Consider the following 27,855-nt stretch of genomic DNA (forward strand, 5'->3'; position numbering starts at 1 on the left):
ATTTTTTGGCTGAAGCCGGGAATCAGGACCCAACAGCCAGCATAACGTCCGGATTTGACGTCTGCGCAATCGACGACGCACCGTCGCCCGTGGCTGCGCCAACATGCGACCACATACGCCTCTAGTCCGGCAGCTTCGGCTCACGGCTGCCATTACCGGGGCGGCGAAGCGACCGGGCTTTGTCTGCTGGCAATGTCGGGCCATCCAAATCAGCGCATCCCCCACCACAGATTCAAGACCCGGGACCGATGCATTTGGAGCTTACCCCGGGGCACACAGGGACTCTTCGGGTGCGGAACTTCTCTAATATTGTCTCCTCGTACGTCGCTAACTGTGAGTAGATGCTCGGTTCGAAGTCCTCGGTTCTCCATACTCGTTACTCTCCGTCAACCTGTCGGCGTCACAGCGGCTCTACACAAGGAGGGGGACGCTGGTGTCTGTCGTCGGCAAGGTGGAAAACGTACGGCGAACTACCTGGCCAGCCTCCCGCAACGTACTACTACTGACATTTACGATTGACAGGTACAATCCACGCTTTCACTTCTCTCTCCGCTTCAACGAGCCCCCCTCGGCGTTCCATTCCTTTACCAACGCATCTCCTCAACAACACCAATCACCGCGATCATAGCTACGAAATCCCCGAATACCACATTCTCCGTCCTTCGCCTTGACGGCACCATCGATTGGATCGTCTCTCAACGAAATGCCCTCCTCGCATGGACTGGCCATACCCTGACCCCATCCCCGCGCATCCACCACGGCCTCTCGGTAGCCCATTGGGGCAACACACATTTGACCGGCCGCGGGCTGGCAGCACTCTCTTCACCAGGCCAGATTCACGAACTCACTCTCGCGGAAGGTGAGGAGATTGTGTTACATCCCTCACACGTCGTGGCTTATCCAGTCACTCGCAACCCTCCGTTACCATTCCGGTTCAAGAGCACACGCCTTACCCTCCAGGTTCCCGCTGTCCCCGCCTCGATTACCAATGCGGCTGGCCGGTTGGCTCCGGAACGTGTCTCGACGTTCTGGAACGCCATGAGGGATACAGAGACGTTCAAAGCCCTTGCGCGGTTGTTCTACGGGTTGCGTACGACAGCAAGGAGGACGATCTGGGGTGACCGGTTGTTCCTGCAGTTTAAGGGCCCCATGACACTATTGATGTCAACGCGTGGGGTTAGGGTTAGTGATGTGTTGAGCAGGGAGGATGTCAATGAGATCGCGGACAGTGAGGCCGGTGTTGTGCCCAAGGCGGTGCAGCTCGCGAGCGAACCAAAGGTCAAGGAGGACAAGCGGCCGGAAGAGAAAGTGGCCGCGCTCCACGTTGCCAATGTGAGCAAGGATGGAAAAGTCAGCTTCGAGGATGCGAAGAACTTGAACGACTTTGTCCGGTAATATTAGATTTAGATACCGCCGTGTGTATCAATCATGTAACGATACGATGTAAAGCAAGACATCCACGCAGTGCATGGATCTCCTTTTGTTGTGGACTCTAGTTTCAGGAGTCGGCAGCTGGAAATGCCCCACTCCTTACCAACCCACGAACCTCGGCTGCTTTGGGGACGCCAGGGAGCCAGGGCAGCATCTTGACCTCAACACAGCAACTAACTGATGCGTTGAAATGCGACACCTCGAGAAACGGCCTATTGAGACAACGTCACTGAAGGAAATCCGTGACTTGGGTACACGGCCATTCTCAATTCTGAGGATCGGCCGTTTTCAGTTCCCCCAATGAACCGCCTCAGCCACGGGTCTTCCCGAAATAGTAATTTCATCTCGACTCTCATCTCATCTCATCTTCAACCTCACGTGCGCATCATGTGCGCTCGTTCTCGACATCTTCTCTCCAACAACATGTGGCAAATACCGGCCCCGGAAACAAAACACTCCTAAACAAGACCTGTGCCCTTTCTATCACGATGGCCGGGCTCTACCTCGTCCCCATCCCCATCGCAGCCCCGCTCATCATTCTCACCGTCGCGCTGATCCCCCTAACGCCCCTCGCGTGGGTCTGGATCGTGTGCACCGGTGTTTCGCGCGGTATCCGTGACGGCGCTCGGCCGGCAGATGCTGTCAAGACGATAGGCCGCAGGTTCGGTCTTACTGTCGGTGTGCCATGGGTAGCGGTCATCGTGTTGTGTGGGATGGTTGTGGCGCAGTTGGTGTTGATTCCGTTTGTGTTTTTACACCAGCTGCGTGCATTTTGGGAGAGTTTGGCGCGGGCGTATGAGTATTTTGGTGAAACACAACTTCAGAACACCCGACCGGAGGATGGGGACGACTTGGTTGCTCATGGGCCATCTGTTGAGGGGTAAGATTCCCAGCTCTATTTCGTAAAGTTTTCTTGCAGTGACTGACGCGAATGTAGACTTGAACCATACACCTTCACACCTCTCCCACCAACTACGAGGCACGACACTCCGATCCGTCTCTTAACCCTCTACCCAGGATCCTTCAACTCACCTCTCTGCGGGGCATTACTGACAGCCTCCCTTTCTTCTCACCCCCCATACGACGCCCTGTCCTATTGCCCCGACCTCCCAATCTCCAACCCGACCACCAACCCCCACAACAATACACCTACCCTCTTCGTCTCAGATTCCCGGCGACCAGAAGCGTCGCAACCCCGCGACGACACGGACAGTAAGGCCTCAACATCATGGCACACCCTCACCCTTCCACACACCCTCGCTACCGCCCTACGGCAGCTCCGACACACCACCACGCCACGAACGATTTGGGTTGATACGGTGTGTATCAACGGTGCCAATCTCGCGGAAAAGTCCCAGCAGGTGGGCGTGCGAGATTCCATATTTTGCGGGGCGCGTGAGGTCATTGTCTCGACTGGCCAGGATCGTGGGGTAGCTGGGGAAGATGGAGATGATGTGGCCCAATTGTTTGAGTGGGTCAATGGTCTTGGTGAAGATGAGGTGTCGTCCCCGTTGGGTGGGTTGGATTTACGAGGGAAGAACTTGCTGGGGCAGGTGACAGCTTCGCAGGAGTGGGGGGTAACGGGGTGGGCTAGATGGGCCGTGGGTCACAAAAGACAGGAGAGGGTGGATCAGATCATTGCTGATGTTGAAGTGGTATGGATGAAATGGGGAGAGAAGGTGAGGAAGCTTTGGAAGCTGGTGCAGGAAGAGTATCGGGTCGCGGTCTTGGGGCTGACCCCAATTCGTCCGGCTGCGGCCCCGAAGGACGTTTCTGGTACGATACGGGCGTTCTTTCGTCGGGACTGGTTCCAACAACTTTGGTCACTCCATGACATGGCGCTACCAGAGCTATCTCGAATTCGGATCGCTTACGGCGACAAGTCGATCTCGGCCGAGCGTCTGATCTATCTTTCACAACTGGCCGGTCGAACAGAACGCGCACAGGGATGCGATTTTGAGAGGATATGCAGGTGGCTTGGGGGCCAGATGGTGCGGAAGAACTCGGAAAGGCTTTCATTGCTGAACATTCTTATCGGAACGCGAGAGCTCAAGTACATCGATCCGAGGGACAAAGCTTTTGCTGCGCTCAACATTGCACGACGGATAAACAACAACGAGTCCCGAGATCCTTACACAGGCCTGACAATCGATTACAACAAATCGGTAGCTGATGTCTTTGGCTCACTTTCGGCTCATCTCATCCAACAGTACGGCCCAGGCTTTTTCTTCGCTTTGAACAAATCTCCTCCAAAAATCGAGAACCTGCCATCCTGGGCAGCCGACTGGAGCGTGCCGTGGCCAAACGACCGTGCCCTATCCAAGGTTGACCCATCAGTCTATTCCCAAGTACTCGACGAGAAGCAGGAGACGTTGGAATTCACCCCCGACAAAGACGGCCGACTTGTGTTCTCCATCACGCGGCCAAGAGTTGTCCGTGGTTTCTTCACGCGGGACGGGCACATTGACGACGAGTCGAGGGCCCGCATAGAAAATGTTAGGCAACTCGATCGAGACGAGGTCCTCGTTGAAGTGTACCCAGGCTTAGCCTTACTATTGCGACAAAAGAAGGGACACCCCGAACACCACGAGCTAGTGCGGACATGTCCTCATGCGCTGTCCCGCGTAGGCGTGGAGAAGGCGGTGGCCAACTGGAGTGGTGTAGTTGTTCACAGGCGTAATGTCGGGCAGGACCACGATAAGGCGCCGCCGAAAGGATATTTAAGTTTGCCGGGTGTGTATAGAATTAGCTGATGGCAGTGCTTGTTGCCTTCTTTGCCTCCCCTTCGTAATATTTTTTTACGAGTGCCCAACACTTCCTCATGCCTGTGCCCATGGACTCTGCATCGATCTCGTCAGGATTCGCCCATCGTTTTTGCGCGTCCAACACTGTGACCTCATTTTCTATCTCGAAAGCATGGATATGCATCGTGAGTTTGAGATGAGAAAACAACCATGGCACACTGTCAATCTCTCCCAGATACTCCCAGGTGCTCGGAACATTGTCCCCCCGGTTCGACACCACCAAGTGATCCATGAAAAACCTCTGAGCCTTCACTCTCCGCGCCCTGAGAATACTGTCGTTGGATGCCGGCAATACTAGGCTGGGGAGTTCCCAGAGGTTAGCCAACAGGCCCTTAGCCGGTCTTCGTTGGATGAGATACTGCCCGTCAGAAGGGCGGCGAATAGCACAAACTACCGTCTCTTCCTCCCGAATCTCCTTCTTAGGCTTCTTGAGAGGGAACTTCCGAGCGTGGTTGACGATGATGCCCAGTGTCTGAGGGTCCGGCTTAGAAGGTTCGGGCCCGGTTTCTTTTGCGGAGCCTGTCGGTGCGAAGAATCGAGATAGTTTGGAATCGCCTCGAGTAGTTCTTGGCTCTTCCACAGCTGCGGCGTCTGCCTCCTCTGCCGCTTCTTCGAGCGGAGCACAGAGGGTACAAAGATCCTCAATATCGCCCACCATGCCAGCCAGTGGGCGTTTCTCGGCCAGAGCCAACCCTTCCGCATATGCACGACATGTTTCAGTGATTGGACACGCCGCGCAATTTGGCTTGGGGGTGCAAACGGTACTCCCCAATTCCATCAACGCTTGCCCCCAGCGTCCCGGTCGATCGCTCGCTTCCTCATCACCGCCATCCGCCGCAACATTCTTCGCCAACTGATCCGCCACATCCCAGATCAACTGGATCACCTTTTTGTCGCCCTTCACGTCCCCAAGCACGCCCAACTGCCGACTCAGCACCCTCAACACATTCCCATCCACCATGGGGGCAGCCACCCCGAACACGATCGCTGCAATCGCGCCCGCCGTGTACCGCCCAACTCCAGGCACACGCATCAGTCCTTCGACATCACAAGGCATCAGCCCCTCTCCGTCACCTTCTTCGTCCTGCTTACAGACCCACCGCGCGGCCTCCCATACCCGCCTCGCCCGCGCATAGTACCCCAAGCCCCGCCACTGCGCCAATACTTCCTCTTCAGTCGCTTGGGCTAAATCCTGAATAGTAGGCCACCGCGCCATCCAACGCGTCCAGTAGTCGACGACGGTTGCCACGCGGGTCTGTTGGAGCATGACTTCTGAAATCCAGACCTCGTAGGCGCGTTTGGCAAGGGCGGTACGAAAGGACGCAGAGACCTTTGATGTCGAAGGCGCGGGGAGAAATGGCTTCCGCCAGGGCATGGAGCGGTTGGAGAGGGCGGATGTGAACCAGGTGAGGAGGGCGTCGCGAGTTGTGCGGGAGGTGAGGAGAGTTGGGTGAATGAGTGGGTCTTGATGATAAGATTGGGGATGGTTGCGAAATGGGGCTGCGAGATGTTCTTTCGGGAGCGGTGCCGTGGTAGTTGGGGGGATTTGGCGCGGTCGCGATGCTGGCGTAGACTTTGACTTTGCCGATGTGGTGGCCGTTTTCCGCAGTTTGGTTGGGCGCGTCTCATCGTCGGCGGTGTCGTCGCTCATCTCGCGTGAGGGCGTACTCCATGGATCGGAGCCGAGCTCATCCTGCTGCTCAGTTGAGCCGTCCTGATAGGTTATGGATGACCTGAGCGCAATGCGCGCGCTTTTGCGGGTTGCCATTGTTCAACTTTGTTTTTTTTTTTTTGCTAGGGCTCGTTTCGATGTCAGGTTCGTCTTCGCGAACCGTTGGTCCGGTTTCCTTGGTTTATGCTGGGCACTCATTTCGGATACCCCCCGGTCGATCAGGTAACCCTAACCCTCTCATGTAGATACCCAGGTACGTTCGCCGGATGCCACAGCGTTAACGTTACGAAGTATACCCTCCCTCGAAAGCGCAGCTGACGTTCAATTTCGGGTGACGCTTCATCTTATTCCTAATCCTAATTCTAACTTGATTATGCCTGTATTCAAGGGCTCAGCCTTTCCTGTTCACTGAATAAACCTTGAAAACACGGCCCGTTCAACATGAAGCGCAGTCATTGACGAACCCGCGATATTAGTACCTAGGGTTCATATTATTAAGCTGTTGACCGATTGGCCAGCTCGAAATTCATGTCTAATCTATATCAACAGTATTGCAACCCCCTGGAAATATCATATTCAATAATCTCGTAGCTCAATTTTCATAATCATGCTGGAACGTTCCTAGAAAAAAATCACGATGCCCGCCAACAACCCTGCGCCATCTCACAAAGCAGCAACCCCCAACAGCCCGACGACTAAAACCGCACCCCAAACCCTCACCACATTTGGTGACATCGCAGTGCCAGCGTTCGGCCCCGGGCCGTTTTGCCGCGCTTCGCAGACGCCGGTCGGGTTGACCTTCTTCGTCTTCTCAGCACCACCCGTAATCGAGACTTGATGCACATGGAAATCGGTGCCCGTGTAGATCGCACTGTCGACGATTGTCGTTGAGGTACCGGCAATTGAAACACTCAGAGACACAGTGCAGTCGGCTTTGGTAGTGCCGATCACCTTGCAGCTTTCAGCGACGGTACCTACCCCATCCTCGCCTGCCACCCGAGTGGCGATGGAGTACTCGGCAAAATACGTTGAGGGTCCGGCCGTGACGGTGAGGGTCTAGGACGGGACGTGTTAGCCATGGGCATTATTTCGTAGATCTGCTGCCCCTCTCGTCAAACGGGTACGAACCGGAGCGTCGGAACCACACGTCCGGGAGTCGACATAATAGTCGTCGTCTGCGACACCGGTACACTGAATTGCGTAGACGGTCTCCAGCGGATTGCAAGCCTCAATCACGGACGCGGCGTACATGCCTTGGCCATCGATGGAATCGTCGAGGAAAAAGTTCGCATGGTTTCCAGAAGCCGTCGTATTTGTGGCATGGATAGTAAGGCCGGCCGCAACGCTGGCGGCCGCAACCGCAACAGTGAAAGAACGCATCATTGCTGTGCAAGGAATAGAGGGATCTGCGGTGTGAAGGTTGAATGAGATTGAGGGAAAATAGCACGATCCCTAGAAAGTGGGATGCTCATCAAGACATTCTTATAACAAGTTACATTTCACGAGATTCTCTGGCGCTAGAGGAACTTGTGCGAACGCCAAGGCGGGCTAGGTTTTTGAAGGATTTGCAATTTAGGAGGAATGCCTTGATCGGGGAGGAGTCACTCCTGGCTATCCTACGCCCCAAGACCACGGCAAAAATAGAGGAAGATACCATGGTAAGATGAAGCCTAGAAAAAGAAGCTGGATAGAAAACAACATGTGCGGGAGAAGGCGGCGATCTGATTCGGCTCAATCCGAGATCAGGGAACGATTACCGTAGTATAAACTATATTACTGTGGTACAAGTCACCAAACCTTCGGTCTCGCTCCTGCACGTGCAGACGTCTGTATTAGACAAGTCCGAGTGCTCCATTCATTTCATTTCTTCAGTGGTTGTGGCACCCGTGGAGCTCCGTATGGCACCCCGAGCATTCCTCGGTTGCGCCAAAGGGATGGGCATATTTGCCAAGGCATCCAATATTACCGCACTGCCCCATTTACAGCCACACTGAATGAGGTTACCGGACCAAATCCACCGTCCTCGGTATTCCCTCCCGTCAGGTGAGGCGCAAAGGACCTAAAATCAGTTTACCTAATTAACAGGTATCGGCCTCCCCCAAGGTCCCTTTCCTCGGACTTGTGGTCAAACACAGCCCGCCGCGCTTTTAGCAATACGAGCCCCCGCCTCCCCTAAGACTAGGAACTGATGTTTCTTCCAATCATAAGAATTAAATCAGTATTTAATTGTGATTATACTTAATTGTGATTGCGCTGAACCAGAGCGCTCAATATGCGAGAATAATGCAATTGGCTTCGGACTGGGAACATATTCTCGGGGGCGTTCATTGAACAGGAGTGAGAGTAGAGAGTGCTACACTTGATATTTGGCTGCAGGTCTTAATTGCATTGATAAGATGGTTTCGTCGAAAATAAGAAAAGATCAAGGATTCAATCGACACCAAGTTCCCAAGCTTCGAACCTTACTCCCATCCGGCGATGGCATTCTCCCAGGGGACAATCTTCGCTCCCTTGGTCTTCAGCCGTTCTTCAACCTCCCGCTCAATATCCACGGCGGACTTGCCGCTGTCGTCGTAGGTCGAATGAGCGCCGGACAACACCGTGACGCCGAACCCAGCCTCAAGCGCGCTATTGCAAGTAGATTCAACACAACATTCACTCTGGATCCCAAAGGCAACGATCTCCTTCACACCAACAGCCCGGAGCTCAGAGGCAAGATTGGGGTTTGACTCGAAGGTGCTACCTATAGAGGGGGTAAGTAATCGAGTATCGCCCACACAAAGTTCAGTATTCGGGATTAGGAAACAAAGACTAACGGGCTGACTTTGCAACCAAACGCTCTTTCGCCACTCCCGCACGTGGCTCAAAGACCAACTTCCATGGCTCGCTACCTCGGACTAGCGGCCCGCTTTCGGGCGATTCTTCATGCTGGACGAACACGATAAGCGATGGTCGGCTACCACCCGGAGTGTTGCTTTCTAAGGCCGCCCGCGCGCTAGATAGGATCCAGCCGCTGGCTGTTTTAATCCGGTCGGAGTGGGGGATCTTGGTGTTTGGATCGGTTGCCAGATCGTTCTGGATGTCAATGACAAAAAGCGCGGTTGCCATGTTGAAATCAGCGGACTGGAGATCTGGGGAAAATTTTGCAATTGGGCAAGGAAACCGAAGAGGCGCTTGTCAATGAATTATAAAGTCCAAAGATATCTGTTGGAATGTTGCGCTCCAATTGAGTCGGAGTTCGTCTGACCCGAAATCAGGGGAGGAGGGGTCGTCGCAAACCTTGATTTCACCTCTTAAAGTCATCCTGTCACTGTGCGATGATTCACACACGGCAGCCAGCAAAAGCGGGGCAGCCGTGAATGGCTTCACGCAGAGCCTGTGGCTTGCGGGATGCGGCTCGAATGGTGGCTGGCCTGATTGGCCCCAAAGGTCAATAACGAAACCTTAAAAACAAGCGAGGTGTGAGCCAATTCTTGGCACTCTCAATATCCCTTTGACACGGCCCATTTCCATCAGGTTTGAACAAAGCTCCTCAACAATTTGCAAGAGTCTTCACTATGGCGGGGACTTGGCTTTGCTTCGGGATGAGCATCCTTCACCCAGGACCAAGGTGGGGTTCTCGGTGGCTACTGCAGCGAAGACGAAGCTCGGTGCTAATATCCCGAGAAGGGGCACCCCGCAACGCCCGGTTCTTGTACTCCTGACGGGAACTCAAGCTCCAATTCTAACCTTTACTTTTGAATCCTGTCCTTCATTTCATCTCATACCCTTTCGTTCCCCTCAAAAGTTCACCCTCTTGCCACAATCTAACCTCAGACTCCAACCTAACAGTGCGATATCCTTTTTGAAATTGAACAACATCCCTTCAACACCAAGCTTCTCCAAGATGGCCCCACCGAAGTTACCCCTCGTCCCACCCAAGGGTGTCTTTGTCCCGTCCCCGACATTCTTCCTCCCCGCATCTACCGCCGCCTCAGAAAAAGTTGTACAAGCGCCTGTCGACACCAAGACACAAATCGAACACACTCTTTTCCTCGCTCGCGCAGGCATCACCGGCCTCACCCTTCTCGGATCAACCGGAGAGGCCGTCCACCTCTCGCGGACCGAGCGCAAGGACCTGACGGTCGCCGTCCGTAAGGGCCTGGAAGATGGCGGGTTTCCCGACTACCCGGTCATGGCTGGTGTCCTGACGAACGGCGAGATTGAGGAGACTCTAGAGTGGCTACATGACTATGCCGAGGCGGGTGCACAGTGGGGATTGGTGTTGACGCCGGGGTATTTTGGCCCTGCGGTGTCACAGGAGGGATTGGTCAAATGGTATCAGATAATTGCCGACAAGAGCCCCATCCCGATCATGATCTACAACTATCCTGGCGTGACGAATAACGTTCAGGTGTTGCCGGAGACATACCGGGTGTTGGCAAAACACCCAAATATCGTCGGTTGCAAGATGTAAGTGTTCGTTCGAACACGCCACAATTTTGGGATATTTTTTGGGCTGACAAACGAAACTCAGGTCCCACGGGAACGTGTCGCACCACATCCAAGTTTCTCTCGATCCAGCAATCGACCACGACAACTTCCGAGTCTACAGTGGGTTTGGCAACCAGCTTGGCCCCATCGTTGCGTTTGGCGCGGCGGGTGTCATTGACGGGATGGCCGCCTTCTATCCCAAGACGGTGGTCCGCTTGATGGCTCTGATGTTGCAAGAGGAGAAGACAGCCGAGACATGGGCCGAGATTCACCGTTTGCAGTACGCCGTTAGTCAGGGTGAGGAATTCGTGATGCGGTCTGGCATTCTGGGAATCAAAGAAGCTGTCTTCCGGGTCACTGGGTTTGGAAACATGGAGGGTGGCAGGCTTCCTATTCCTGGACACTTGCCCGATGGGGCGTGGGACAAGGCAAAGGGGCTGTTCCTGGATGATATCCAGGCTACTGAATCTTCCCTTTAGGGCTCCCGTAGCAGAATTCCATTGTATACTATTCAGTAGCAATAGGCTGAACCTCTTAATACTATGAAGTCCATTATTCCCTGCTGCTGTTCTTTCGAAGGCCGTAACTTCTACCGTGGGACGGCTCCTGATCTTAATAGCCTGTCCTACAGGCACCTGATACTGTTTGACATCGCCCTGGCCGAATATTCAGTAATCTCCGGGTTGGTTAAATCTCACTAAATTGGTGAGATGTGGGGACTTGGGAACTCTTCTTGGCCGGTGCCTGGTGTGGTATTACGACTGGGCCCTTTTAAGTGCCGGAGCCTGTGTTATCATGTGCCTAAAGAAATTTCTTTCGCGTGTTGTTGCTCGTGTGACCTTGTACTTCAATGGGCAGTTTAAGGCATCGTACAACAGGTCATTTTCGGGCCAATTCATACTTCATCCTAGCCAGTTCCTTGTTGCTGTTGTCGTGAGTTCCTTGTTTCTGTTATCGCGACTCCATTGGTGTTATCGTGAGTGCCTTGTTGGTGTTGTCAGGAGTTTCTTTTTAATGTTGGGACGGAGTGCTCAGAGCCGCGACAACCGCCCATTATGGTGAGTCGCCATGAGGACTAACATGGGAAGGAAACCTGTCTTCTTTGAGTTTATGGCCCGCTACTAGCTGAGTGATCCGGGTCCTGTGAGCGTTTTCGGCCCTGGTGGGATATGTAGGGAGTCTCACCTTTGAGATTGAAACGTGCTACCACCTTGTTCATCGGGTCGCGAAGCCCAAGATGCAAGTATATAAACCCAATGGCTTACACCCATACAACCTAGAAGAAGATTCCTAGCCCATTCCAGAGATACAGCGAGAGATCCATACCCACAGGAGGCATTCAGAGAAGCCCTTCGTCACAGCCATCAACACGCTTATGCACACTCATGGTTATTCGAACCAGCGATACATACTTCCCCGCCGCTATCCCACACCAGGCCGCGGGCCCAAGACTCCTCAGCGCTTCAGCGGCGTGATCAGCGGCGTGATCAGCGGGCTACTACTCAAGCCATCGATATACCCTTCCCCGCCGCTATCCTACAACAAGCTCCGAAGCCAACGCCCTTCAGCGCTTCACTGACCAACGCCTCGGTGGTTCAGCGGCCTCAGAACCAGGCTACTCCTCAAGCCATCGATATACGCTTCCCTGCCGCCGTCCCAGAACAAACGACAGACCCGAAGCCCCTCGGCGCTTCGGCGGCGTGATCAGGGCGGAGGCAGCGGGCTAAGCAGCGGGATAAGCAGCGGGCTACACCAAACCCCAAGCACATGGTCCATAGCGGCCGCTCAGACACATATCAAACTTACAAACTCGACAACAAGTATGTGCTTGAGTGGCTGATGGCCACCGCAAGAAGCCATCAGTGCCCTGTCAGCTTATGTTTACCCCCTACTACCTCCACGCCTCACCCACCACGCAGCCATGCACGCCTAGTCAAGGTGAACAATATCCTTCCCTTCGAAATGGCTCCAGAGCGCCCACCCCATGCTCCATGTCCCCCGCACCATTCTCTAGGCACTGCGAAGGGTCATTCGATTACGGCACGAGCATAGCCTGATGCTTCGGATGAATCGACGTGGTTAGACTGCTGGCGATACTGCCAGGGACTGCAGCCAGAACCATTTCCTAGGGGTGTTGAGGGCTCTAGAAGCGATTCTCAGTCGGTTTCCAGCTTCCAATGCCGCGGGTCAGTAGGCCAAAACAGTGAGGGAGAGACCTATTTCAGGATGAATCCTCCGACCCGGGCTAGCCGATCTGCGTTCGAACGACGGGTGGAATATAATTCAGGGCACCGTAAGCTTCAAATATTCTTTTTAACGTTTCAAGGAGGCATCAAGTTGGTGGAATTGGGAGCTTTGGAATAAAGAAAAGTTTGCTCTGTTAATAACCGCTGGAGGCGAGAAGCCCTGCGTGAATAGGTAATTAGTGACTCGGTAAGATTTGACCGTCCCGATACTTAATGTGCGTCGTGTGGTAATAATTAACTATGGGACGATGTCGTTGTACTGTATGGCGAACCTTTCATTGCTGACTGAAAAATACGGATGCATTTTTACGCAGCTCTACCGTAATTAAATTTGGAAGCAACTTGATGCAATTATTCTCAAAGGCAAGGCTTTGTTACCTGAATGAATGCTTATACTGAGGGAAGAACCCCAACTCAATTCTTTGGATGAGGTTCACCACCTAAATACCATACAATCTCGTCCCAGAAATTTTGCATGTGAGCTTTGCGAGTTGGTGACAACGGGCGACCCACCTCACCGGCACATAGGGAACTTTTCGACGCGGCTCATTTAGTCTGAAGTTGACATGTCGAGAACCCCAACGAAAGTCACAGGTTAGGTCATTTCCCGGCGTGAAGCTTTTGCTTGTGAATGTTGAAAATAAAATTATGAAGTGCTCTGCTGCGCATTGTTGGGCCACCTGCTCATCAGGTTGTTTATTGGTCTAAGCCTGTATTCATCTCACGCTGGCTGCGTTCAGACTTACTGCGTCCTCACGTGGTTAAAAAGAGATGGTTCAACCCAACTCAATTGTTCGGAACCTCCGAGCCCGCAAAAGGTATAGCCGGAGTTTTGTTCACGATGCCCGATGGTAGTTCATGGTTGCACCAGGGGACGATAAGAAATGGAAGTCGGGAACCGATTCAGGCTAAAGGTTAAATTCCCTGCCACGGACCCCTTCTGGCCACGGCCCTTTCCGAACAATGTGAAGCCTTTCTGTCCGTGGAGCCGCGTTCCGGGTTAGCGTTGATGCATCGAAAGCATGAACCGGGTACTAGGGTCAGATTCAGGGGGCGACTCACCAGTTGGGAAGTCAGAAAGACACTCTCCCGAGATCCTCCCCCCAATGCAACCATGATTTCGGGTTCGTTGATTGTGTTTGCAGACGCGCCTCTTCCATTTCCCCACACAAACGTTTCCCAATTCCGGGTCATCCCCCACAGTCGCGACTGTTCGAGAACAAATCGCCGGGAAATGCATCGCTTGGTTGGTGGAATGAAGATCGGAACCCTCAGCCCTCCTTTTCTCCGAATCTTCCTTACTTGAGCTCGGAGCTTCAACAAGCGAGCGGTTAGCTCGATACTACTGTAATAGCTGTTATTGGCCCAACACTAATTGCTTAGCGTCTCGGCGATCGTTATGGGCCACAGTTGTTGATACGGTCATAATACCGGAAGCGTGGACATGTGGCAGCATCTTTTGGTCACACGCAACGGTTCCCACGCGTCTCGGAGAATTCCCTTCCCTTCAGCTCCCGGCTAGTGGATTGTCGCCGGCGAGGCGGAGGAGCGGAATGCAACAGGCGAAAGCCCTGCAGGACTTCAAGGTCGTAGCCGGGCGTGGGGAAGCTGAGGCTTGGATGGTCGCTTCCCTGGCCTATGACTGCTTGCCTTGTGTTTGACCGCTCGGATACCTTTGGAATGGATATTTAACATTCCCGGGGACGTTCTGTTGTTTTACTGGTGTCTCCTCATCATTCACAACTCCTATCCCCACGATCTACTAACCCCGGACTCCCGAACGCATCTACACCATGTGGCCCACTCCCAAGGTCGCCTCGCTGCTTCTCGCGGCGCACTCACTCCTCGTCAGCGGGTCCCCCGTCGACGCGGAGGCCGTAGATGCCGCAGTCCTCGCCAAGCGCCAATGCCCTCAGATCCATGTGTTCGGCGCCCGTGAGACCACGGCCCCGGCTGGCTATGGCACGGCTGGTGTTGTTGTCAACCTGGTCCTAGGTGCTTACCCCGGTGCCACAGCTGAGGCCATCGTCTACCCGGCATGCGGTGGCCAGTCCCAGTGTGGTGGCGTCCAGTATGGTGACTCCGCCCGTCAGGGCACCAACGCTGTTGCGTCGGCCGTCAACAGCTTCAACCAGCGCTGCCCGAATACCCAGATTGTCCTTGTTGGTTACTCGCAGGGTAAGCTCAATTCGTTCACCCTGGTAAAGCCGAATATGTCGTGTCTAATCCAGAAACATAGGTGGCCAAATCATGGACAACGCTGTCTGTGGTGGCCCTGACAGCGGCTCTGGGATTACCAGCACCACTCCCCCCATCTCTGCTGCGGCGCTTGGCCAGATCAAGGCCGTCATTGAGATGGGCTCTCCGCGCTTCGTTGCCGGGTTGTCATACAACGTGGGCACCTGCTCCGCGCAGGGCGTAAGTTTAAGCATCCCAAACCTCACCTTATCCCTCGGTCTTAGCGAACTTGATAACATTCACTGACACAACCTCTCAAGTTTGCCCCCCGCCCTCGCGGCTACGTCTGCGCGTCCAACTCCGGCTCCAAGATGAAGAGCTACTGCGATTCGACCGACCCCTACTGCTGCACAGGCAACGACGCCAACTCGCACCAGCAGTACGGCAGCAAGTACGGCCAGCAGGCTCTCGCGTTTATCCAGAGCCAGCTCAGCAACAACGGCGGCAACCCCGGTACCCCAACTACGACGGCGGGCGGATCCACGCCGACCAACGGCGGCGGTGGCGGAACCTGTTCGGCTTTGTATGGGCAATGCGGAGGTCAGGGTTGGCAGGGCCCGACTTGCTGCTCCCAGGGATCGTGCAAGGCGTCGAACCAGTGGTACTCACAATGTCTGTAGGAACAATTAAAGCGGAGCGTCATGTAAATAGTCTCATTCTGGGTAGTTATCTACACCCGCAAAGGTGGATCAAGCAACATACCTTCCTTAATTATATCGCAGCCCGGGAGAGAAAAAATAGCAGAAGAAAAGACGACGAAAAAGGAAATGGTTTTGATTAAAAGAAAGCAAAAAGCTCGCCATCGAACCCTATCCCTATCCGGAAGGATAGCGGTCGGTGGTTATGAAAATCTTTCCGGTGAAAGATTGTTCTTCGCTGACCTAGGATTCGAACCCAGGTCACTTCGATTTACAACGGGTTGGCGCGGCCCTCCCCCCAATGCCGCGGAGCTAAACCCGGTGGTTCAATCTCTATTGGGAGGAGCTGGTGACTGTGGGAGCTGGAAGAGGTGTTAAATAGGGGGTTCTGCGATGGGAGGGAAGGTGCAGGTTGTAAAGCCTCTCAGTTGTCATCTTCACAAGAATAGTCTCGATGGCCAGGACGAGCCACCACCTTAGGGATACTTGTTATTGTTCTTCCGTTGTTCAGGAACATACTAAGCAGAACCGCAAAAGTCGGAGTATCAAGTTTCAATGGTACATACAACTACAACTTAAGACAATCCTTGTCCTCCCCCCCAAGTCCTTTTCCCGAGCTACCATCCATCCACGTTGCCGGAAAAATACCCTAATGACTCGTCTGAGGAATCCAGGTCGCCGCAATAATTCTCTGAATAGCCTTCCAAGGTAGTGCCAAGCTTGGCCGACAGGGAGACGACTTAGGCGAGGCTGGCTACGTTGGAGATGAGATTCACCGCATTGGCTGCGATGGTTATAGCGGCGGGGATTGGTAACCACGTCATGGGTCAAAAGCAGGAGTAGTTGCTGCGCTTCCGGGCGAAAATCACTGGGTCAAAGTAAGACGGCGTCAGGCCTGTGAACTTTGCCGTGATTTGGTCGATGCGTTTGGGAATACTACATTGTGGTGGGTGCTTGGGTTGGGCTCCTTTCTTTGCGTTTGAGTTGGTTTTGGGGGCCTCTTTATAAGGGGCGACAAGTCTAGCTATGTTTTCTTTGGGTTTTCGAGAGACATGCTCTATCCGATTGTTAACATCAAGGGAGGAACACATTACCTGGTTAGGCTAGGATCAGACAATACGCACAACCTTGACCTCCGCATCGTGATTGTTGAATAACTCTGACAGCTGCGTTGAGGTGTAAATTTCTTGATATAGTCATAATAATCATGACCCAGATTCTCCTTGGCAATTAGTTGATTGTTTTCGGTTGTCCCAGAGCCGAAGGGGTCACTGGTACAATGGTGCTGTAGTGGAATTAGGTGGAATTCTCTTACCAGAAATCACTCCATTAATCCTCATTATAGTTGCAACCATCCGCAAACGCAGTCGACAACCAAGCCCCAAGTTTTGGTTGTCAAAGGGGTGTGGGTGTTTGTGGAAACGAGACACAGCAGGGGAATGAGAGCCCCACTCCCACTGTACTTGCTAAATTTAGGTTCAACATTTGGATCGATGCCATGTTCGAACCAGCGCCTTTTCCCTTTTGGGAGTTTTTGGCCCCACTGTTTCCTAGGGATTGCTGCAGTGGGCTGGTCTTTCTCTTTTTGTTTCCTCTCCTTCCATCTTTTTTAGACTTTTGAAACGTTTTGTTTTCCATTGACCGAAAGCAAATTTTCTTTCGCTAGCAAAATCATTGGGGCTACAACCTGAATCGTGATATGAAGCTCCTTAAGGGCTCCTGGATGGCGAAGGCTGTAAAAATGCGTTCCCGATCTTGACTATCGATTTTTTTTCCATGTTCCGGCTGCCGGTCTAGATCTTTCCATTTTCCAAACTTGATCATTTCGCTAGCGCTTTCCTTTCCCTCTGCTAAAAAATTAGTTCGACTGCAAACCGTAGATGTAAATGAACCTTTCCTGTCGCTTGTTTCTTTCTAAACACCAACATGCCCGAATTCTCGTCCTCCTTCCCCCGCTTCATTTAACCACTCGCCCACTTGCTGTCGCCGCAATTTTTGCCAATCATGAAGGCCGCCCTGGTCGCTGGGATTTTGGCTGTGACCCTTGCTACATCCGGATCAGTCAGAATTGAGCACAATCCCGACGGATCATTTCGGGTTATGCACTTCCGGGATGCACCCGAGACACCACATGGGAAGCAGCCTCCGGTCAGGCGCAAGAGCTGCCGCGACAATTGCCTTCGCGCTGTCATCGACGCTCCTGAGTTCTGCAACTGGTTTTTGGCCGCTCCCCGCACCGTAAAAACCGACTTTGGCCCGGTACAAAGCCAGTGTCTCGAAGCGAGTCGCGTGAGCTCAGCTTGTTCTGGTATAGCTCAACCAGTCGTAAGTCGATGCATGCTATGCAAATGATGGTGTCGCTGGTGGAAATTGTTAACACGAATAATTTGAAGACTGTTTCGACAGCCAGTCCGACATCTTCCATAGAGGCCGTATCAAGTGACGGCATCTTGTTGACGGGAACTTCAACCGGACTAGCTTCCACGGGAGCGGTGTCGAATGAGCCTAGCTCCATCCCGACCGAGTCGATCTCTTCCCTGACCCCCACCGGGTCGTCCACGGAGCTACCAGTTGACCCCAGCTGTACGGAGTCTTCCATCCAGCCTTCTGCTACACCCACCTGTTCGCCTGCGGGTGGCCACTGCACCCTCCAGACATTCATGATGGACTGCTGCCCTCCCCAGGGATCGGATTTGGGCGTGGGGTGCTTTTTTGCAACTGGGGACCCTCAGAATGGTGTTTGTTTCTATTAACCTTTCCAGGAGGTTGACTGAAGAAGAACCGACTTAGTTCGAAACTTGAAGGATGATGAATTAACTATTAAAATCTCATTCCTACTAGAATTACCCCAAAATCCCACAAGCAGAATTGTCTGTGTTCTCAGATGCAACGCCATGTTAGGCTACATGTCCCGCCAATTCCTTTTCTGTCCATTCCCAAAATTTCTTCGTAAGCTCATCATCCCTCCCAAGCGCACTCATCTTGCCCGACACACCGACCGGCTCATAATACTCTCCGCTCACCACTTTCCCAAAATCATCTGGCTTTGCCTTGCCATCCTTGGTGGTGGACCTCGGCGCAACCGATGCCCAAAGCTGGCTCCTCACGCCTTTTTCCACTGGGGTGAACGCATTCATCTTCACCAGCCCTTTCGTCAGCCCACGCATAAAGAAGCCCATGTCGTCAGTGTTGTTCATCAAGTTGGTCTGCACCGTGCCTGGGTGCATCGACACGACCGTAAGGCTCGGGTAGAGGGCCGCCAGTTGGCGGGTCCAGAGGACGTTGGCAAGCTTGGATTGGAAATATCGGCCCAGGGGGCCCATCTCGTCTGCTGGGGTGCGGAGGGTCTGGAAATGGATGCCCGGCGCCGTAGCATAGATGTGGCCATTGGAAGCAACAGTGACGACGCGGACGTCGGAGGGCTTAGCCTGGGAACCATTGGTCGTGGTCCCGGCCGCAGTTTTGAGCAGGAGAGGGAGGAGGAGCTTGGTGAGGAGTGCGTGGCCCATGTGGTTGGTCCCGATCTGAAGTTCATAGCCGTCTGCTGTGAGCCCAGGAGGGTGAGCCATGATACCGGCGTTGAGCATGAGAATGTCTAGGCGATCTGTGGTACTAAGGACGGTTGCAGCGGCCTTTTTGACGGATGCGAAGGAGGCCACGTCGAGTTCGAGGAATTCGATGGCGGCTTTGGGGTATTTCTCTTTGATCTCCTTCGCCGCTGCATTGGCTTTGTCGGCACTACGCGCTCCAAGGTATATCAGGCGAGGATTGTGTTGCGCATATTCCAAGACGGCTTGCTTGCCCAGCCCGGAGCTTGCACCCGACACGAGGATCACTTTGCCCTCGAGGGACGGAATGTCCTTCGCGGCATCGAATGAGACTGATTTGGCCCAAAACATGGTGGTCGGCCGCGCTGGTAATGGGGTATTATAGTGGTTTTCGTTTGTCGGGTTGCCGGGGCGGTGTTGTCACGAGAGTTGGCCTGAGGAAGTTCGGAGAAGGGGGAGAGAAATATGCCCGGAAGCCAGAGAAGACTTATATGCCCATGATTTCGAAGTTTGAGTTCCACCTTCGCGGATTGTTTTCACGATATGTCAGCTCGCACATATCTGCGAATACTTTCGAATCTCGACTCCCAGTCTTGAACCGGCCGCGCAAGTTGGTGTAAGTCAAGCCCTTGTCGCTTTCCTAAAACGGCAAACAATCTTGTGGGGGCGATCAACTCTTGGCATCTCAAACACGCGTTCCAGGCTCCCTTGTCGAAGGCGAAGCCGCCCCCAACATTTAAATCTGACCTCGCTCCCGAGAATTAACCTTCAACTGCATAATCTGCAACTTTTTTGGGAAAGCAATCCTGTGGAGTTGTAAGGCTTTTCCGAGTCTCGGAGACATTTTCATCGCCTTGTCCGTTTGTCTCCTGCCGAAATTCCGACATTTCTCATGGCGATTGAGAACTAGTTTCGGAAACGATAACCCGCATTTTCGGACATCCAACCAGCCGTCGTTGAGTCCGTTCCATGGCGCCCGCTGTCAAACGTGCCGATGACCCCTTCATAATCACAACATCACTGGATAAGCCCGATGCTAGCACGCGTCGGTACATCCGGAGCCATGTGATGCGCGGCAAGAATGTGGGCAAGTTTCGGCCTAAGAAGAATTCGCCGAAATCCGACGCCTCAAGTGACACCAGCGACAAGCCGGAACTGGCTTCTGCAAGGACGGACAAGCGAGATATCCGGAAAGAAAGAATAGTCCGGGGACAAGTCGAAGTTTGGTCTCCTGTCACACCTCGAAAAATCATGTCTGAACTCTCGTTTCTGGGCCTGGATAGTGAAATACAACACCAGGGGTATGGGCTCATGCAGACGGGTATGTAGGGTGCCACCTGGCGACATCCTCTCCACCACAAATCCCTACGATTGGTATTGGTCTACAGAAGCTAATACATATATGTACCCTTAGCATTCACCGCCGTTAAACCGACTCTGTACGGCCTCGGGGCCCTGACTGGCCGAGGACCTACCGACGAACTGTTCTGTTTCACCAACATCGCCCAACACCCCGGCCTCCTTCACTCCACCCTTTTCGCTACCCAGGCGTTCCATGATCTGACCGTCAGCCACGCCTATGGCCCCGTCGCTCGACGCCACCTTGCCAAGGCGCTGCGTCACTTACAAATACGGCTTGATGACCAGCAACAGGCTGTGGAGCTGTCAACGACAGCCATTGTGGCATCGTTGGCGATGGCCGCCGTTCTTATTGGGGACCATGAGACCGCTGCGAAACACATGGACGGGCTGAAGAAAATTGTCGACCTTCGTGGGGGGCTATCGTCTCTAGGAGAGAATAGCATGATCGTGTACAAGGCGAAATCGTAAGCGGAACCGCACTTCCCCTACCCCTTCATGCCTCCACACGACTAACTACGCTCGGCTGAAAGCCTGGACATTGGCCTAGCCATGGCGTTTGGCCAACCTCTCCGATTTCTACGAGCTAGTGACATCTCTTGGTCCCCTCAGTTCGCCGAGGGCCGCTCGGCAAGCCAGTTTCCCGAACTCCAAGCCGTTATGCAGCGCTACGGTCGCCCGGATCCGCGGCTTCTCAACGTCTGGGCCGATTTGCGCGCGCTGACCAAGGCCATCAACGGTGTAACCTCTTGCGGGGGTGGCATTTCAGCAGATACGGCCAACCAGCTCGCTCAGTCTTTGCCACAGCGGTTGATCCAGTTGGGGCTCGAGAACGAAGTGAAAGGTGGACACCCGAGCTCACGGGTGTCGCTACATGAGCTACTGAGGTTAGGGATGATGGCTTATGCAAAGACGCTGCTTGTAAAAATGCCGGGCATAGGGAAGAAAATGACACACTTGGTGGATGGGCTGAGAACTGTGTTGGCGACGTGGCATGCTGAAGTCAGTATTCACCTGGCTTGGGAACACGGGGCCCCCGCAGAGGTACGCAAGTTAGTTCTATGGGTTGTGGCCGTGTCCGCAGTATCCATATTCGAAGGACTAGATGAGGGATGGATTGTGGGTTTGATGCGAGAGTTGCTCTCGGCATTAGGGCTACGGACGTGGTTCGAGGTACATGGAGTTTTGGAGTCCTTCTTATGGATTGACAGTGTATTCGACGTACCAGGAAAGGCGTTGATATCCAGTCTAATGGTATGAAAGATGAAGAGTTTGGAATCAATAGGGCAGGGAAGGCCATTGGCGGTCTCTATGAGGGACATTTGCCAATGTGGTGTTTAATATAGGTACTTAAGTAATAACAACAGTTCATGTTCATTAGCTAGGCATTTTTATCTTTATCTCGTACATCTGAAACGGTTTACTTCATGTCACACAGCTTTTTCCCTTCTCCATCCACATAATTACCTCCTCTTTCCCAGATATCGGGTTTCCTTTTGTGCTTTCGTTACAGTGGTTGGTGCCAGAGATTGAGTCCAACATGCGGTGGCCAATGGGCACGCACCGGTTACATTGTCACGACCGACGTCCTAAGAAACCACGAATGCCCAGTTGTATTCTCGGAAGAGCTTTTATATCTAGGGACTCTATTTTTTGAGTCCCCGCAATACGAATATTGAGTTACGTCCAACGTTATCCCAATGGCCCTCTTTAACGCATCACAGGTGACCCATCCCCGCATGTACGTGGTAAACCTTGTCTCCCCCAGCTGTCTACCGCGCTAGAGATGTATTCATCGCGGTTCACACGAAATCCAACCCTAAAGTTAATTACCTGCGGGTATGTCACAATAACGGTGGTATGATAAACTTCCTCTCGAATTTATGATACCCCACGGTTCTTTGTTACGGCTAAGGGACAACCTGTATTACTTCATGATTTTGGTTGTACTGGGACTGATGCCGGCTGAGGCTTGGCCCAGAATGCGGACAGCCTTGCAGAAATATTGTGTCAGTCGAATTACGGGATTATAACAAGTAATGAGAATCTCAGAAAGAAGAACCGTTTCTGGTAGTAACTAGGGCTAACCTACGATGCTGTACTCAAAAAGCGACAAAGAGGGTGTGGCGCGAACTTGTAGGAAAATCGGGACGGATCTCTCTGAGCTTGTGCTTTATTACCGCAATCTGGGCCCGACGAACATCTTGGATGAACCTGAAAACCGTCGAGGAATTTTGTATCATTGATTGGGGGGCAGCCTGGTAATTATGTAGCAAGGCTCTGGCATAGAATGCCCCGACCTTGGAGGCGCGGATACGTGGGATTCGCGGCGATCTACGTTCGGAAGCTTAGCTGCAACTCGGTTTGATGAAGATATTAAAGTCTGATTCCCGTCTCAAAAAACAAGAGAGCTTTCGGTATTGTCAACTGCATGTATATACCTGACTATGCATGAATGTACCTGACCTGTATGCGAGGCAGCCCAAGGCAAGAGGAAGTGACGGGGTAATTATCAACATGTCAACGCGGCTGCATTGTGCCTGTCAGATATAGATAGGATTGTGCAGCCAGAAGGAGCCTGAACACACCAGGTGAACCTGCAAAATTTTGTCGGATTAATGAAAATTTTCAGTTGCCCCGAAAATGTATATAAAGCACTGCTAATTTCGGCCCACCCTTTGCCCCCTTCAACTCTTTTTTCCAACGCTAGCTTCGATCAACTTCCCACCTACACTCGCTTACAACGCGGACTTGCCGAAATCCTTCCCGATCTTCTATCCTAACCTCCAACATGTCAATACTTGACAAATTCCCCCTAGACATTTGGCTTGTCATCATCTCGGGATTTGGCTTGGAGGACCTACGCTATCTCCGGTCAGTGTCGAAAGGCCTTAACGTCATCATACGCCGAAAGTTTGCCCAGAAAGCATTCAATAGCCTATCTGTTTTGCCGACGCAGAACATACTCAACACTCTTGTCAAGATTTCCATGGGATCCTGACTTCGCGAGTGCGGTAAAGGAACTGACAATCTGCATCGACCATCCGAGCGACCAAAACGCCGCGATGTCATCTGGGCACAACACCGCCCAGCTGATTCAAGCGCTAGCCGCATTTCGCAACCTGAAGAAGATCAAGTTTGGATATGAGATCAGAGCGTGGAGCGAAACTGCCCTAATACAAGAGTCCGAATACCCTCAACTCAGCAACATCATTGCCCGCGCCGAGAGCATCCGGTTCGTCCGACAGGCCCTTCGTGCCGTTGTTTCCGCCATGGCTGCGACTCAACGACCTTGGGACGAACTACAGATTACCCCACACTTGAACGGCTTGATTACAGGTGGAACTCTAGACTTGAGCATTCTAATTTCCCCTCCATCGGTCACTCCGATCCTTCTGGAAAGCTTGGAGCTGTCTTGTTGCGTTCCTCGCAAGAGGAAGGTCGGCATCCCAGACGTCGACCATGTGTTGGGATTTATCGACTTATTCTCGGGGATTCAACGTCTCGTTCTGGGGCTTAAGCTGGGCCCCAACCGCGAAGGCCAATGCGCCACGGCAATCTCGCAACGCCTACGCCTGCGCCTGCCCAGCCTCCGCATCCTGTGCCTCAAGTACATTCAATTCACGGAAGCGGAGCTAACTGCGCTGTTCCTTGGGCACAAAAAAGACGCTTGACTAAATTCAGCTCTGCGAGATAAAGCTTCGCTCCTCAGGTGGCGGCAGATGGAAAGGACTCCTCACTTGGTTGCGGGACCAGATGCCGATTCATACCCTAGTGGACTTCGGCACTGATTCAGACGGGCGGCTCATAATATATTACCCTCCAAAGGACGAGGATGACTCGCCAGCGGGGTGGGCCAGGTTCTCGATTTGCGGGCTGGAGCTTGGCAGGAGAAAAGTTGCGAACTTTGATGATGCCATTGACAACATTGTCCCGACCGGTGATCCTGTGGGCCCATTATTCGAGACACAGGGAGATTATGTCGGCGCATATTGGGGCGAAGAGTCTGACGATTCTTCAATCGAGGACTTGGTTAGGACATTGCCGGTCACCGTGTCGATAATACTTTGGAGCTGGGCAATGTTCAAGGACACCGGGTAGACATCGCCTGCTCCCGGGGACGTTGCGTGAACATCGGGCTCGGGGGCAATGGACGCAACTGACGGAGCGAGAACAACCGACGCAGCGGGATCCACCGGCTCAGCGGGGGCGACCAACGTGACGGGGGCGGACAGGGCGACGGGCTTCTGATAAATCTGGCACTCTTACGGGGAGCTGCCGGCGGCGCGTAGCGGACCCGTTTCTTCGGGTTCGCGTTCTCGTCGGTGTTGCCGTCGTCTTCGCCAGCTGCTTCGGTAGCAGCAGCAACGGTGGCCCCCGAGGCCCCCTCCAAGGCACCTTCCTCCTCGATGTTTGGTATCTTGTTCTCCCTGCGGAACCTTATGTCAAATTTGGCAAATTTACCCTTAATAATGCTCAAACCGTTGGCGATTGTCCGAGGGCTGAGCTTCATGCGCTGGCCGATCTTGGCATGGTCAAGCTCAAGGACCTGCAAAAAATGTGTTAGCTGGTTGGTTTGGAAGTCATCAATGCGATGTGAGTTCTCTGCTTCATTAAAATGCCAAAATTATACTGGCCCCCCATCGACCCGCTGAAAATGCAACGAGGCACGAGGTTGCAGAGATCGAATTGCGGACACAGAGAGAATTTAACATGTCCGTAAACTAACCTGGGGGAAGTCGGGGACGGTCAGCAGGGATTGGAACAGGATTGCCTGTTCGCCGGGTGTCAGGATAGACATCGGGCCGCTGTCAATCGGCTGGTCCTCCCAGGAAGCCACGCTGACTACAGGCTGGATCGAGGCGTCGGAAGGCATTCTTGATGAATATGTTCTTGAAAATTTCGAGAGAAAAGTTAGCCATAAGAAATAAAATAATGTAACATGAGACCGACGGAGGTAACATGGCGGTGTAGTCTCCGCTACTCGTGGGGTTGGGGTGATGATGGTGGTTGTTGAAACCGGCCGATTTATTTAACCGATTTCCAACGCGTTTGACTCGACGGAGATAACGTTCCCGAGGAGGGTTGTAAAACGGAGCCGAAGGGAACTAAGATATCGCCACGAGGAAGTTCACTTACTTGAGTTGGAAGCTTGATGAAACGCCTGGTTGTTTGGAACGATTGGACTGGGAAAAGTGTTTTGGGTCTGGGTTGCACTTGGATCTAGGTTGGGTTGGTGTTGCGCGGTGAAAGAAAAAACGAAGGTTGGAGAATCAGAGTAGATATTTTAAACTCGGGCACTGGGGGGTGTTGCCCGATTGTGAAGCCGGGTTTGGTTCTTGTGGTGACTAGAGAACCGGAGCTTGGAGAATGAGAGCAGATATTTGAAGACCCGGGTAATCGAGGTGTCGCCGGATCGTGGGGGGGGGGGCGGTCTTGTGGTGAAGGAAGGGGTGTGATCGCCGAGAGGTGAGGCAGGCGGCGGCGAGCTCGGTGTTGCGGGTGAAGGAGGCAGTGTGGGTGGTCGAGAGTTGAGGCAGGAGGTGAAGGGGAAGTTAGTGTCGTAGGGTGAAGGAAGAAACTGATGTTGGAGAATTGAGGCAGATATTGATGGTCCCGTATAATGGGTGTGTAGCCGGAAAGTGAGGCTGGGTTTGGTTCTTACGGCGAGAAAAGGAATGTGCGTCGCTGCGAGGCGAGGCAGGTAAATGTGAGCTTGGTGTCGTAGGGTGAAGGAAACACAGAGGTTGGAAAATAAAGGCAGATATTTACCGTTCCACGGGATGGGTCTGTCGCTGTAGATTGTGGGCAGGTTTGGTCCTTGTGGTGAAAGGAGTGTGGTCGTCGAGAGGTGAGGCAGGGGAAAGCGAGCTTGGTGTCGCGAGTGAAAGAGGAAATGTGTGTCGCCGAGATGTGAGATAGGTGGAGGCCAATTTGGTGTCATGCGGCGAAGGAAGAAACTGAGCTTGGAGGATACAGGCAGGTATTCATATACCGTTCAATACTCGTGTCGCCGGAAAGTGTGACGGGCTTTCGTGTCATGTGTTCTGAGTCGTGAAAGAAGAAGTGTGTGTTGCCGAGAGCTGGGAACGAGGAAACGGAGGTTAGAGAATGAAGGCAGATATAGAGTACAGTGTGTTAAGGGCGTGTTGCCGGAGCGTGGGGCCGGCTGTGATGAAACACGAAATAATATATGTCACAGAAGTGTGGTGAAGGAGGTGAACAAGAACTTGGTGTCGTACGGTGAGGGAAGAAACACAAAGTCAAGAGTGAAGGGACATATATTACCGCTATATGGGTCTGTCACCGGAGGGCGAGTCAGGGGGTAGAGGTGACCCAAGTATTTTGGAGTTAAGAAAAGCTGTGAGTGGGTGAAGGGGGCGGGGAGAGGGGGGGCATTTGTGCTTCTCGCCGATCGTGTGTCGCGAGAAATCGTGCCCGAGTTTGGTGTCATATGGCAACGGAAGTAATGTATGTCGCTGCAAAGAGACTTCGGTGTCGTGTCGCGAAGAAAGAGGTACACCTTGGAGGCAAAAGAAGTTATGTAGAGTGCTGAGAGAAGGATCATCATGGATGAGTGAGCATGTGCCGCGAGCCCCATGAAGTCCGATATAGGTGGTTCCCGTGGCTGGTTAACTATGTCGTGAAGAAGTAAGGGCCATGCTGATGTCGCACCTTCAAAGGAGAAAGCAGGTTAGAGGGAAAGGGAAAGGGAAAGGCATTTATAGTAAGGGGGTAAGTTTGTGTTCCGAGACGTCGTGGAGCTCAAGAGTACTTCGCCGAGACGTGAGTGTGAACTTTGTGAAGGAAAAAGGGCGGGTCGGAAAAGAAGCGATATTGAGAGCAGGTATAAAGGGTATATTTGAAAAATAAGCATTAATTCGGTGTCATGTGAAGAAGTATGGAACACCACTGGACGACGTTAGGCTTTTCACACCACACAACGACCGTTGAGAGCTCTAGCTTGTTCTTTGAAGAACTTCATTTTAGTTCACGATGTCAATAGAGTGCGCTCGTGTTTGCACAACTTTGTTGTTACCATTATTGACATGGCTACAAAATGACAAAACTCAGTACAGCCTTAGTCGTGGCATCGGCCTGATCAGTCGAGGAACAGGCAATTGTGAAGGTTTAATCAACACTTAGACTTGTTTTTTTTTTTTTAGTATAGTAAATTGCAGCGAACATATCGCAAAACTTAGGGTACCCAATTAATGGTATGTACCAGAACTTGATGTAATTATATATCCAGTACTTTAATTAGCTGGAGCGAGAAAAACATGATTACTGCAGGTAAATGTGTTCAATGTTTACCTGTTGGCAGTCGGGTTTACAAGTCCCCCGCAAAATTTGCGATCCGGACTAATTACTGCTTTTTCCTTGTTGAGCAGTGGGGCAGCTTTGGTGAGGACCGAGTTTGTGGCAGACGCCGGAGCTTCGGGGAGC

At 52.8% G+C, this 27,855-nt stretch overlaps 11 protein-coding genes across 11 annotated transcripts; 6 read left to right on the plus strand and 5 right to left on the minus strand.

Annotated features, from left to right (window-relative positions):
- Positions 1-103: 103 nt before the first annotated feature.
- Positions 104-1,395, plus strand: C8A04DRAFT_39059 (mitochondrial biogenesis AIM24-domain-containing protein; the record flags this gene model as incomplete). The annotated part of the gene is made up of 3 exons (XM_062784444.1): positions 104-290; positions 342-460; positions 523-1,395. 3 exons carry the CDS (start codon positions 104-106, stop codon positions 1,393-1,395), a joined length of 1,179 nt encoding a protein of 392 aa, XP_062634813.1.
- Positions 1,396-1,919: 524 nt separating this feature from the next.
- Positions 1,920-4,059, plus strand: C8A04DRAFT_30941 (uncharacterized protein; the record flags this gene model as incomplete). Its single annotated transcript, XM_062781578.1, has 3 exons — positions 1,920-2,311; positions 2,369-3,926; positions 4,027-4,059. 3 exons carry the CDS (start codon positions 1,920-1,922, stop codon positions 4,057-4,059), a joined length of 1,983 nt encoding a protein of 660 aa, XP_062634814.1.
- A 117-nt stretch (positions 4,060-4,176) lies between these two features.
- C8A04DRAFT_14044 (A/G-specific adenine DNA glycosylase) lies at positions 4,177-6,003 on the minus strand (the record flags this gene model as incomplete). The annotated part of the gene is made up of 1 exon (XM_062777944.1): positions 4,177-6,003. One exon carries the CDS (start codon positions 6,001-6,003, stop codon positions 4,177-4,179), a length of 1,827 nt encoding a protein of 608 aa, XP_062634815.1.
- Positions 6,004-6,570: 567 nt separating this feature from the next.
- C8A04DRAFT_14080 (uncharacterized protein) lies at positions 6,571-7,287 on the minus strand (the record flags this gene model as incomplete). The annotated part of the gene is made up of 2 exons (XM_062777956.1): positions 6,571-6,963; positions 7,036-7,287. The coding sequence occupies 2 exons, from the start codon at positions 7,285-7,287 to the stop codon at positions 6,571-6,573; spliced, it is 645 nt and encodes a 214-aa protein (XP_062634816.1).
- A 1,082-nt stretch (positions 7,288-8,369) lies between these two features.
- On the minus strand, positions 8,370-9,015 carry C8A04DRAFT_39062 (Isochorismatase-like protein; the record flags this gene model as incomplete). The annotated part of the gene is made up of 2 exons (XM_062784445.1): positions 8,370-8,650; positions 8,724-9,015. 2 exons carry the CDS (start codon positions 9,013-9,015, stop codon positions 8,370-8,372), a joined length of 573 nt encoding a protein of 190 aa, XP_062634817.1.
- A 778-nt stretch (positions 9,016-9,793) lies between these two features.
- On the plus strand, positions 9,794-10,859 carry C8A04DRAFT_30945 (uncharacterized protein; the record flags this gene model as incomplete). Its single annotated transcript, XM_062781579.1, has 2 exons — positions 9,794-10,359; positions 10,424-10,859. 2 exons carry the CDS (start codon positions 9,794-9,796, stop codon positions 10,857-10,859), a joined length of 1,002 nt encoding a protein of 333 aa, XP_062634818.1.
- Positions 10,860-14,419: 3,560 nt separating this feature from the next.
- Positions 14,420-15,484, plus strand: C8A04DRAFT_39064 (carbohydrate esterase; the record flags this gene model as incomplete). Its single annotated transcript, XM_062784446.1, has 3 exons — positions 14,420-14,804; positions 14,866-15,044; positions 15,125-15,484. The coding sequence occupies 3 exons, from the start codon at positions 14,420-14,422 to the stop codon at positions 15,482-15,484; spliced, it is 924 nt and encodes a 307-aa protein (XP_062634819.1).
- A 2,915-nt stretch (positions 15,485-18,399) lies between these two features.
- C8A04DRAFT_39065 (uncharacterized protein) lies at positions 18,400-19,401 on the minus strand (the record flags this gene model as incomplete). Its single annotated transcript, XM_062784447.1, has 1 exon — positions 18,400-19,401. One exon carries the CDS (start codon positions 19,399-19,401, stop codon positions 18,400-18,402), a length of 1,002 nt encoding a protein of 333 aa, XP_062634820.1.
- Positions 19,402-20,019: 618 nt separating this feature from the next.
- C8A04DRAFT_30948 (uncharacterized protein) lies at positions 20,020-21,669 on the plus strand (the record flags this gene model as incomplete). Its single annotated transcript, XM_062781580.1, has 3 exons — positions 20,020-20,371; positions 20,465-20,876; positions 20,943-21,669. 3 exons carry the CDS (start codon positions 20,020-20,022, stop codon positions 21,667-21,669), a joined length of 1,491 nt encoding a protein of 496 aa, XP_062634821.1.
- Positions 21,670-23,474: 1,805 nt separating this feature from the next.
- C8A04DRAFT_30949 (uncharacterized protein) lies at positions 23,475-24,083 on the plus strand (the record flags this gene model as incomplete). The annotated part of the gene is made up of 1 exon (XM_062781581.1): positions 23,475-24,083. The coding sequence occupies one exon, from the start codon at positions 23,475-23,477 to the stop codon at positions 24,081-24,083; it is 609 nt and encodes a 202-aa protein (XP_062634822.1).
- Positions 24,084-24,386: 303 nt separating this feature from the next.
- On the minus strand, positions 24,387-25,285 carry C8A04DRAFT_30950 (uncharacterized protein; the record flags this gene model as incomplete). The annotated part of the gene is made up of 3 exons (XM_062781582.1): positions 24,387-24,665; positions 24,707-24,958; positions 25,139-25,285. The coding sequence occupies 3 exons, from the start codon at positions 25,283-25,285 to the stop codon at positions 24,387-24,389; spliced, it is 678 nt and encodes a 225-aa protein (XP_062634823.1).
- Positions 25,286-27,855: the final 2,570 nt, after the last annotated feature.

Source organism: Dichotomopilus funicola (assembly GCF_033296635.1).
Source record: "Dichotomopilus funicola strain CBS 141.50 unplaced genomic scaffold C8A04scaffold_58, whole genome shotgun sequence".
Lineage (NCBI taxonomy): Eukaryota > Fungi > Ascomycota > Sordariomycetes > Sordariales > Chaetomiaceae > Dichotomopilus > Dichotomopilus funicola.